Source organism: Emys orbicularis, chromosome 1 (genome assembly GCF_028017835.1).
Source record: "Emys orbicularis isolate rEmyOrb1 chromosome 1, rEmyOrb1.hap1, whole genome shotgun sequence".
NCBI lineage: Eukaryota > Metazoa > Chordata > Testudines > Emydidae > Emys > Emys orbicularis.
In genome coordinates, this window is record NC_088683.1 from 32,866,098 (window position 1) to 32,878,370 (window position 12,273).

At 38.9% G+C, this 12,273-nt stretch overlaps 1 protein-coding gene across 1 annotated transcript in view; it reads left to right on the forward strand.

Moving 5' to 3' along the window:
- Positions 1-12,273, forward strand: part of LOC135895655 (sucrase-isomaltase, intestinal-like) — a 31,935-nt gene that overhangs the window by 3,237 nt on the left and 16,425 nt on the right. Inside the window, exons 3-5 of the mRNA XM_065423794.1 lie at positions 7,087-7,255; positions 7,969-8,065; positions 9,421-9,533. Coding sequence (XP_065279866.1) covers positions 7,087-7,255; positions 7,969-8,065; positions 9,421-9,533 — 379 coding nt within the window. The remainder of the gene's footprint in view (positions 1-7,086; positions 7,256-7,968; positions 8,066-9,420; positions 9,534-12,273) is intronic.

Sequence of the window (12,273 nt, forward strand, 5' to 3'; positions counted from 1 at the left end):
TCTCACCAGAGGTAACATGGGCTCAGCTGAACCAGTGGTAAAATCCTCTTGTTCAGACAAAGCAATGGAGTCCAAAATGGTTAAAGCAACAAGCCTATAAATGGAGCAATCAATTCTTTGTATTCTGTCCCTTTTGCTGCTGCACAAACAACCATCAAAAAAGCGTTGTCTAAGAAAATTACTCATTGCTGATGATTAGTATGAGCAATAGGTGCAGCTGAACTGGTGCCAGACATGTCTGCATGTGTTGTCAAGGTCAGAGCTGTGTTCTACACAGTTTCAGAAGCAGTGATTAAAACTCATTTCTAAAATTGTGCTGAACATGGTTTGGCCATTGCCGTTAGACTTTGCTGGGCACCTGTTGATGACACCCATTGTTAGCAAGGGGCAATTTTCTTTGTCTATTCAAGACTACACTGTGAACCAATGTGCTTCTGTCCTGCTGACACAGCCTTGCAGAAAACTCTCTGTTACCAAAGCTGGCAACTCAGCCGGGCCTTCCCTCTATTCAGCTTAATCAGGGGGTCTATTTTAAACCTACACAAGCTGCTCATATGAAAATGAACCTGATCATCCTGCTAACCATGTGGAGGAGACCCTCTGTTCATAGCCCTTTCCACTAGGAAGTGAAAGAGTCAGATGCTTTCTCCACCAGATCTCAGCATGGGGTGGGGGGAAGCACCCAGGGGAAGTAGGAAGAGGGACAGGTGTAGAGCTGGAAGGGATTGCATCATTCCCCTCCCCCCCCCCCATCTGTGAGTGAAATCCATGCTAAAGGTAATGTAGCTCCAGGTTTTAGCACACAAAGTCACCTCCGCACCTGGGAATCACCTCTCTGGGAAGTTCTGGGGACAGGCAGAGACTCGGGAAGAACCCTTTTTAAAACATAAAAAAATCCTGCATATCCAGCTGCAGCAGATCAAATCCCTGGAATCCCAATAAAGAGTTGAGCTGATCATTAATCTCTCTGTAAACAGCAACATTGCTCAAAGTAATCAGTAACAACAAACCAGGCCAAATTACACATTTCCGAGCTGCATTCCCAGTGTCTCAGTAGATGATAAATGGTGTCTAGACAACACAAATCCATATACACCACTGTAGCTTCCATTGTAAAACTATCCCAAATTTTCATAAACTTGTTCACACAGAGCACTTTATCTCTGTCAGCAGCTTTTCTGTTTTGGACAACCCCACTAAAAATGCTTAGAAGTCCCTATAATCCCACAAGTCCTATAGCAAAATGCTGGGGTATTGCCACGAATATAATCCATGTAGAGTACAGTATATTCTGTGCAGAAGAATCACTGTGAATTTTTTGTTAATATCTATATATTTTTGTTTCTCATCCATCATTTCTATATTGCAGTCTCTGTCCCAGATGCAATAGATGTGTATTTATGCTTTAAATTCCATCACAGTGGATTAGTATGATAGATGGAGAAGAAGAGGATATCAGGCCTGTGTTCGTGTCCATAGGGTATAAAAATCCCTTCCATCTCTGTCATATATGTACGCAAGGTCTCCTTACGGGGAGTTATCTAACGTCATACTTGAAAATATTGTAGATGGGAGAGGATGGAAACTTAGGGGATGGATATATATGTTCCTGAATACTATTTACAGTCATTACTACAGCTCTTTGTAATACATGGGAAGCTTTTGTGAGAGGCGTGAAAACATCTGCTCAGGGCCCAATGGCAGTCAAAATGTTAGGCTGTTGTAAGAGAGGGGTAGAAAATAAAACTGAACAGATTATAATGCCATTATATTACTCAATAATATGGTGTCATGTTGAACACCATATTCCCTTTTGGTCATTCCATGGGTACAGCAGCAATAGAAAAGAGCCGGGCAAATGATCAGAGGCATAGAGAGGTTTCTCTTTGAGGAGAGATTGGGGCTATTTGGTTTCAGCAGAGTTGAACAACAAGCAAATACCCATCAGATTTAAAGGTAACAAATATAAAAATAACATAAAGAAATAATGTTTTACACAAAGTATAATTATCCTGTGGAGTTCGCAATATATTATTGAGGCAGAGAGCTTGATAGGATACAGATTTGTATAATAAGAATCAGCTATAATCATACCAGCTAATTAAAAAATTATAAAGGCTATCAACCCAAATGACTCAGAACACAAACCAATTCTCCTACAATATTAGCAAAAAACCTTCCTCCACAAACAAGTTTCATGCCTTCCTCTTAAGCATGTGGCACTGGCTATTGTTGGAGACCAGGATACTGGACTAGATGGCCCATGTGTCTGATCCAGTGTGTTAATACTTGTGCTCCAAACAATCTTTCTTGCATGATAGAATATGAATAATGCAAGACAGAGCATCTTTCCAAGCCAGACACATTTTCTGATATCTCTATTAAGAGCATGCAATTCTTTGTTAGTTATCACACTTCGGAGGACATGCAACAAATAATCAAATCCTAATCAAGATTGTCACTAATTTCAAAACTGCTACTGCAGAGTTCAGCTGGCTTTTGTATTGATTCTTGTAGTAAGCACAAGACACCACTTCTCATGAGAAAATTTTCTAGAAGGGAAGCTATCAGAATGATTTATAAAGCTATTGTCTCAAACTGCAATTTTGCTGAAAGTAACATAGGCAACCTGTGTGCAACTTGTGTAGCTCATATTTGCTTCCAGTTTGTAACAGCCATTATTCTTGCAGGGTATTTTTGGTGTTATCATCATTACAATTTTTATACACTGGTAAGGGGGACGTAGGTAATGTTTGCCTAATTCCTTTTCAAAACAAAAATGCTGTTGTCTGGGTTATTGCACTTCTGGAAAATGCTCTGATATTATGGTGATGGGTGCAGTAGAAGAACCTGAACAGAACAGAATCAATAATTGTAAATACATTTTGTGATTAATTATCAAAAGTGGTATTACCGCAGCAGTTCTTGAACTGTGGTCAATGGACCACTAGTGTTCTGTGGAAAACCTGCTGGTCACATGATGCTAACTTTCCTCCCTGCTTCCACTTACTAACTCACATTACAAGGAAGCTAGAGATATACCAATCTCTTTCTGAGTATTCCTCTTCCAAGTTATCAATGCCTGGAATTGCCACAAGGATGTTAGGTGAAGATGAGGAAACTGGAGAGGAGGTGTCATTTTCAGAAATTATTTAGGAACCTCATTGAACGTTATTGAGATTTAGGTTCCTAAATTCTAAGTGGCTTTTTAAGATGGGATTTAGGCTTCTAAATCACTTAGGTGCTTTTGAAAATTTTACCCAATCTCTGAAGGTTTATAAGACCTCTTAGTAGCACCAGATGTTCATTTACATGTAACAATGTCCTTGGGCCGGGGGATTTTTTTACATTTAATAATTGCTTGGATTTCAAGGAATAAGTGGCCATATTTAACAAACCTGATTCCACTGACTTTTAGTCATACTTGAAATGCTACAAGGTATTATATACTAATCCCTTAAATAAACCAGGCATTATTTCATTTGTTTATTTTCAAAGGCGTTTCACTGATCCATTATAGTTGCACTCTGAGCTGGTAGCACAAAGGGGACCTACTGTTTGTTCTCATGCTACAAACTCGAATGCCAGCCAGAAATGCAAACTTCATGCTGTCCCTTTGGCTCCTGAGTCAGTCTTCTTCCAGATGAGAGGCTATAAATAGAGAGGCTTATTCTTAAGCCTCATGCACAGTCTTTGGAAGGGAGCACCTGTTTTCAGAAGTGATACCTAAAGGAATGGCAGCACTACAGTTAGTAGGCAGTATCACAGCTATCAAAATACCTTGGCCTCTTCATACTTCCAAAGATTGGGAAATACAATAGAAACTAATAAAAGGTTAACATTTTCCAAACATTTTACTAGGGAGATCTCCTGAGTTGAGGGGGATGCTCTGATATTCACAGACAATGCTGCATGTAACTGATGGCAAATGCTGAATTGTTGATGGTGAATATTGTATCTGAATTTTTTAGACTTTTCTCCCATGTAATATTCTCTCAAACCAATCAATCTATGTGCAAATACACAAACTTCTTAGACTGACCTTATTCGTGGAAAGGGACTGGGGATATTGTTCAGTTTATCATTGTAGTTGGTAAGTAATTTTTTAATGAGAATCAAGCACATTCCTACGAACATTGTATAGTTTTATATTCCTTCTGTTTTGTTGGCTTTCATTCTGCTTTAAAGCAGATGGGAGTAAACAAACACTGTCACAAGGCAAATATAACATTTTTCTTTTATTGTATCCAAAGGTTTTTAGAGTGATAAAGGTGGGTCTCTCATTTAAATGGTCATTTTTTAACCTAAATAACCCTCAAAATATTGCAGTGTTGTAAAGCAATGGATCATGGCAGCTTACAGCATTAATGTAATAGCAGGGCTCAGGGCTGTAGAATGCTTGGGGAGGGAGGATTTAAAGGGAAGTCCTGTCTTTTTGTCTTTTAAAGGGGAGAAGGGAAAAAAAAGAAAGCAATGGCGGCAATCAGAAGTTACCTAACGCTAAGGAAAAGAGAGAGCAGAGGCTTATTTCTGATGGTGGTATTATGCTACACTAAATACTGCATTTGGCACCTGCCTACTATTGTGACTGGTGCTCTACAAGCAAGACAGAAAAAAACCCATAAATATAGGATCATAATGGGAAATGGTGTATAAATGGGATTGAAGTACACAGCAAGGTGACTGCTTGAGAGAGATGGGAGTGAGTCCCTTATATTGGGACACCATTTTGTTGATTACTTTGTGATAACTCCTTTGGATCCCTATGGAAGTTCAACATATGGCCATGAAGTAGGTGAATACATAGTAGGTTAATAAATTAAAAAAAAAACTGGTGTCCCAATATAGGAGCCGCTGTGTTCCATGTTCCATTGTGGAAAAATAGTCACTGCAATTATGATCCAAAACACTGCAGTGACACTATTGTGTAGGAAAGACCCTTTGTAAAATACAGCAAATCCTTGTAATCCCTTGGTAATGCTAATTACTTTCAAATCGGAAATGTCAGTGTTTGAATGCAGATACCAGGAAATATGAAACCTCACGTTCTCTGAGTAGGCATCACACGGAGTGCTCAATGGGCTAAGGCAGTTATTCCAGTTCTTCCCAACATCTTTCTTTCTGGCTACATTTGCTTTTTACTTCTTCAACCATCCTTTTCTCAGAACATTGACACTGGAAACCCAGTACCTGACTGAACTGAGTGATCAGGTTAGTTTTGCCAGGAACACAGCACATGAGCTGATACCTATTCCCATATAAGGTAACTTCTCACAAAAAAAGCCTTGGTTTTTAAAAGGGTCCCCTGTAATTCTTGGTGATACTTTATACATATTTCCAAGCAAAAAGAAAAAATCACCTTTCCTAGTGGCTTGAGGGTTTCCATTGGCAAAGGCACGAACATGATGTGTAACAATTAAGTCACCAGTTAAATAAAATCCTCATTGTTCCAGCTTGTTAGAGCTGTGGTACTGCCAAAACACCGAGGCCCAATAAATACATTGTCTTAATTTGCAATAATTGCTTGGTATACTTGGCTTCTCCCTCTAGGCCCAGACTGTACCTAACCCTTGCATATGTGCACTAGACTGGGAAGGGACAAGGAGCCTTCCCATCCCCCATTGCAGCTCTACATAAGGGCAAGAGTCTGTGCTCTCCCAGTGATGGAGGATGCAGCATGGGCACTGCCTGGAGTGCCACATAGGGCCAGTTGTTTAACCCAAATCTCTTTCCCACGACAGTAAAAAGTTTGTCCTAGGGTAAGAAATATAAATTCGGTCTGGTGAAAACAGTATGAACCCAGGCTCTCAAACAGGATAGTTTATAGGTGTGCTGCAGTAAATAGCTATAGTACTATGCCCACTGCTAATATACAGAACCTTCCACATAATTAGTTTATTGGCTAATTTAGTAATTAGCCAATAATTTTAATTTTACCAAAACCTCTGATAACAAATAATTTATATTACCGTATTTAATATTCATATTTGTATTTATATTCACGCAGGAAAGAGGTGTACATTTTAACAGTGAGCATAATTAACCATTGGAACAATTTACCATGGGTTGTGGTGGATTGTTCGTCACTGACCATTTTAAAATCAAGATTGGATGTTTTTCTAAAATATATGCACTAGCCACTAGGAATTACTTTGGGGAAGATCTGTGGCCTGTGTACACAGGAAGTCAGACTAGATGATCACAGTGGTCCGTTCTGGCCTTGGGATCTATGAAAGTAGCATCGCTACCACCCCCTGTGGCTTTGGTTCATTTATTTTAATTTATTGTAACGAAATCACAGTTCAGCAGTGATATATAAGTTTGGTATTCATGTCATATAGTGGTACAATGTACTTTGAGAGTATATATACAGCTCATTATAGCATTACTAACAGCAAACATGAAGTAACACCTAATTAAAATGTGTATTTGGTCATAGATAATTCAATAGAAATAAATGCATAAAACTAATGAAAGAAACAAGAAAGAATCATAAATATAAAAATATCTATAAATGTCCTTTGTTTAGAACAAATTTGATCAGTTTATGCAGGTATTATGAAGTCACAGACTAGAGAAAGCTGTCATTTAAGGACCTGGTCTTGTGGGGTGCTATGCACCCTCACATCTGTTAGTCAGTGATCTAACTCTGATCAAACCCTCAGCCCTGATCCAACAAAGCATATGCTTTAGTTTAAGCACACAAGTAATCCCATTAATTTCAATGGGACTTCGCACACTAATAAAAGATGATTGCTACTAAATGTTGTTATTGTTAGTGACGTAGACACCACCATGTGATAACAGTCTTCAATATGCGCCACTGGTCATAGAAATAGCAAGAGCAACTGCTTATTTCAGTGACAGTACTTTATATAATGCCTTCCTCTTACCTCAGTTATCCTTATATAATATATATGTTTAAGTACATTAGAAGCACACATAGAATTAATTTGTAAATTGCATTTGTATATGTTACTATTGCAAGAAATGCAACAAAATTTCCAAGTATTCCAACTTGATGTTAAAGTGATGAATATAAGGTATGAGCAAACTAATCATGTTCAGACTCTGTATTTGACACAGGTGGGACACATCACTTGGAGATTTAATTTTTTCCAAACAGTATCTGCAGATTACCACCACTGTGCCATCCACCTCTGTTTATGGATTTGGTGAACATGAACATCCATCCTTTAAGCACAATATGAATTTTGTTAATTATGGGATGTTTTCCAGAGACCAGCCACCAACGGTAAGTCATTTAATGCAGCATTTGGTGCTGGGATCATACTTTAAAAATGAAATGGCAAAATACAGTAATACCAGATTAAGAGCATCACTACATGACAAGAGGTGTTAATTATGAATTAACGGGAAAGAACATAAAATGGGTTTCATAAAATGTTATGGAAATGCAACAAAATGTAATTAGCTAAACAGTAAAATCACTGGGTATTTTACAATGATTTGGAAACTTGGCATAAGAAACATTCTACGTTCCCAGTAAAAAATATTCCATGTGTCAAGGCTCTGATTCAGCATAGTATTTAAGCTCATGCTTAAGTTCATCCCTATACATCCAAGCATTTAAGAATGACTTCAAGGGGATTAAAGTTAGGCACATTCTTAAATGCTTGGCTGAGTTGCAGCTTAAATGCTGGCCTGACATTGATATATTCTCACCAGCAGTGAATTTCTTAGCCTGGTCACTCGGGAGCATTTGACTGAATGCCAGAGTACGATAGTCCATGGCTAAGAGTTTAAATAAGGTAAGATAAAAGTGACAATGTTGAGGCTAAAAATATCTCTTGTTCTATTGATGGAGCTTTACATTAGTTCGGATGCAAATAACCCATTTTAGCTATGAACTAATAAATGTCCTTGTCTGTGTATGTGTTTCTGGACGATAAAGATTGTGAACAATTGGCAAAACAAGCTATATATAATCCATTTTTGATGTTTCAGACATTTGCCAATCTTTATGGAGTTCATCCTTTTTATATGTGCATAGAGAGTGACTCAAATACTCATGGTATCCTCTTACTGAACTCCAATGCACAAGGTAATACAGTATATTATCCGTACATATGTAGATTAAGTATAGAGATGTTAAATTGTTTCTGCTATAGATAAATAACTCTTTTCACTAATGACTTCTAAACATACAAATATATGACAGGATTCCTAAAATATTACACATATCATAAGTGAGTTTTCAGGGACAATTATTATGTTCTCAAAGAGCCTTCATTGCAATTACTGTAAAACAAGGTAAAATATACACTTTCAACTAAAATTATATGATTGATTAACTTTTTAAAACTAAATGTAAGGGTAGAGAAAGTTGAAGTCAATAGAAATTTCCTCTGGGACTGACACCAGCAAAACAAGTCAATTTAGGTTAGTACTGTGTTCACTCTGAGAAGAATAGCTTTGCACGTTACCATGGTCACCTCACTGTATTAATTTAATACTGTAATTTTTGAAAAGGGGAATCTTCACTAAAGCTATGAAATCAATTTCTCTGGCAGGCAGTGACTTCCAGTAAAAAATCAGATGCGTATATATTCTATAGAGGAGCTTTAGATGTACATTGGTGGTTCCTTCATAGACTCATAGACTTTAAGGTCAGAAGGGACCATTATGATCATCTAGTCTGACCTCCCGCATGATGCAGGCCACAAAAGCTGACCCACCCACTCTAGGAATAATTCTCTCCCTTGACTCAGCTGTTGAAGTCCCCAAATCATGATTTAAAGACTTCAAGTCGCAGAGAATCCTCCAGCAAGCGACCCCTGCCCCATGCTGCGGAGGAAGGCGAAAAACCTCCAGGGCCTCTGCCAATCTACCCTGGAGGAAAATTCCTTCCCGACCCCAAATATGGCGATCAGCTGAACCCCGAGCATGCGAGCAAGATTCTCTAGCCAGACCCTCCGGAAAAAAGTTCTCTGTAGTAACTTTTAATATCCCATCATTGACCATTGTTACTAATTACCAGCGATGGCACATTATTGACCTATTGACTAAAATCATCTACAAGTGAAATTAAGAAACACAAAACCTTGCAATATATTTTATGTGCATTTGTTACTGTGCAAAATAGAATAAATCTGGAAATATAGCTCACAGCGCCATGGTAGCTTACTACTGTTATACACATTCCCTTACTTCTCTTTGTCCATACAGTGTGCCATCCCTGCAAGACAGGACCGCCTTGCAAGGGTGGCTGTTTCTGTTTTGTGATGCTGGCAGATAGACGATTTGTACTTGTTCTGTGGTCTGTGTGGGTGGGATATGTGCTTAAAGTAAGTGGCTGGCTAACCTACTTAGCAGCTGTGCACTGAAGGGTTCAAAATGCATAGGACTGGCACTGAGGTAATTTGTACTGTGTGCAACACCTCTGTTTTCTTCTTTCAGATATTACTCTGAGTCCAAATCCATCCTTAACCTTCCGCACCATCGGAGGGATCCTCGACTTCTATGTATTTCTTGGCCCAACTCCTGAAAACGTAGTACAGCAATACACAGAGGTTAGTAGAGAACTAGCTACAGCACACAGGATCATGTACTGTAAAGAAACCCTTAGTTATCTGTATTGTCAGATAATTTGATTATAAATTTGTCCATCGGTTATGTTTACATCAAACTGGAGCTTATGTGATTAGATCCAATGGGAGCAAACAGGAAGACTTAATCACATTACTCATATATCGGGCTCATATGTTCTCACTAAAGTTATTGGCAAAACTTTTATACCTCCGCCTGGGCAATGTTTTTGTAAAAACCCTACAGGCTTTAATAGGGATGTGACTAATAGAAATTGTTCAAAGAATCTATATAATTTAATAGTGAATGTAATAGGCATTTCTATAGGCATTTGAATCAAATTGTAGAATTCTATAGCAGGGATGGAATTTCTATTTAAGTTCTCTAGGACTTTTCCTAGAGAAAAAGGAAGGAAAAGTTGTCTCTATCAATATATCTGGGTTCTTATAACAGTATATGATCACCTCCCAAGATGACATAACCAAGATCACAATAGGCCAGTGATTTAATTTTCCTCCCTGTTTAGCCCAAGTCTGCTAGGTCTATGATTAATTTTTATTTTTTATTCCCTCCCCCCCCTCTCTTCCTGGGGTTACCCTGTACTTTTCTCGCACAGGGCAATAATCGTAACATTTGTCAAAGCACAAAAAGCTTTTAACAGTATTTTATCCTCATCAATGTTGAAGTTCTGATTGCAGCTCCTTTTTTGCCACCTGCAAATTCTCAGATTCATGGGAGAAGTTCCAGTTCCTACAGCCATTCATTATGCATTCGGATGAGAAAGCCAGGGAGAGATTCTAATCCTTTTTGATTTTTGTTTCACTCAGTTGTGTGAGTCAGAGAGTTTGTGAACATGGGAAGCAATAAGGAAGAAATTAGTCTGTTCCTTTAACATGATTAAAGCAGGTATTTTTGCTTAATAATATAAATCAGCAATAGTGTTTGACTTCATTTGAATACACGAAGACAGACCCCAGAACTGATCTGGATCCAAATTTCCTGAAGGTTCAAGGTAGTTTACATTCAGGTCCATCTCTAACATGAACTTATAGTTATCATTGCAGCTGAGAAAACAAACTGATGTACAAAGAGGGGTCCGAGCAGGGTGAAGCTATGTACAGGATTTCCCCAGGGGTTTTATAAAAAAGTAAATATTGTCAGAGCACCAATAGCATAAGGAGGTATCTCAGAAGGCAGAGAATAGGGGAAATATTCAGGCTTATCTTTACATGTATCTGTCCCACTGCAGCTTCATACATAGAATAATTTTTATCTGTTCATCTCATACAATAGAGTTACCAAAATGCACATTCTGGTTGCTCCCCTCTAAATGTTGTTGCACTAGGTCTAGTGGTCGCTACAAAATTCTTTACAATTTTGCCTTTGTAAACAAATAACATCACTATGGTATTCACTATATTCCCTGTAAGAAGTAGAATCAACACCATGTTAATGGCTTGCAAAGCCAATTGTAAAGATCTGAATGGTAACCACTGTAATTATCAGGAGAAAAATTACGAATGTCACTACTTAGATCCATGGTGTTTCTTCTGCCACCTTCTCCCCCCCTTCTCCCCCCCCCTTCCTTTCTTTGTTTCCCTCTCTGTGAATAAGCTGCGTCATTTTCCTTTGGCATCAAGCACTTTACACTTGGAGCTGGCAGGAGATTGAAACTGAATAGGATTTTCCTCTACAGCCAGCTTCTTGTTCAAAGTGCTGGATGGCAGAGAACAAGCATAAAGGGTGGCCCATAATTAGGGCCCTACCAAATTCATGGCCATGAAAAAAGCCATGAAAAAAGACCGTGAAATCTGGTCTTTTGTGTGCTTTTACCCTGTACTATACAGATTTCATGGGGAGACCAGAGTTTCTCAAATTGGGGGTCCTGACCTAAAAAGCAGTTGTAGGGGGGTCACAAGGTTATTTTAAGGGGGTTGTGATATTGCCACTCTTACTTCTGCGCTGCCTTCAGAGCTGAGCGGCAGGAAAGCGGTGGCTGTTGGCTAGTTGCCCAGCTCTGAAGGCAGTGCCACCGCCAACAGCAGCGTAGAAGTAAGGGAGGCAGTACCACACACACACACTAACCTTGTGACATCCCCCCCTTGAGACAAAGAATCCTGGGTCTCTAGCTGAGCTATAATAGACTCATCTCTTCTGCAGATCAGGCACAGAGGAAGACCTGTAACACATACTGACCAATGGATTACATTCGTGTTCCAGAAAGGGCAAGATCTTTCTGTTTTTGTTTCTGCCAAGGGGAAAGGGATCCTCTAAAATTGCATGAAGGAAAAAGAACTTTGTTTGGTTTGGTTGATTAGCTACCATAACTGTAGGGACCAGTGTTGTATACTGTGCTTTGTTTAAATAATCATAGAATCCTAGGACTGGAAGGGACCTCGAGAAGTCATCTAGTCCAGTCACCTGCACTCATGGAAGGACTAAGTATTATCTAGACCATCCCTGACAGGTGTTCGTCTAACCCGCTTTTAAAAATCTCCAATGATGTAGATTCCACAACCTCCCTAGGCAGTTTATTCCAGTGCTTAACCACCCTGACAGTTAGGAATTTTTCCTAATGTCCAACCTAAACCTCCCTTCCTGCAATTTAAGCCCATTGCTTCTTGTCCTATCCTCAGAGGTTAAGGAGAACAATTTTTCTCCCTTCTCCTTGTAACAACCTTTTATGTACTTGAAAACTGTTATCATGTCTCCTCTCAGTCTTCT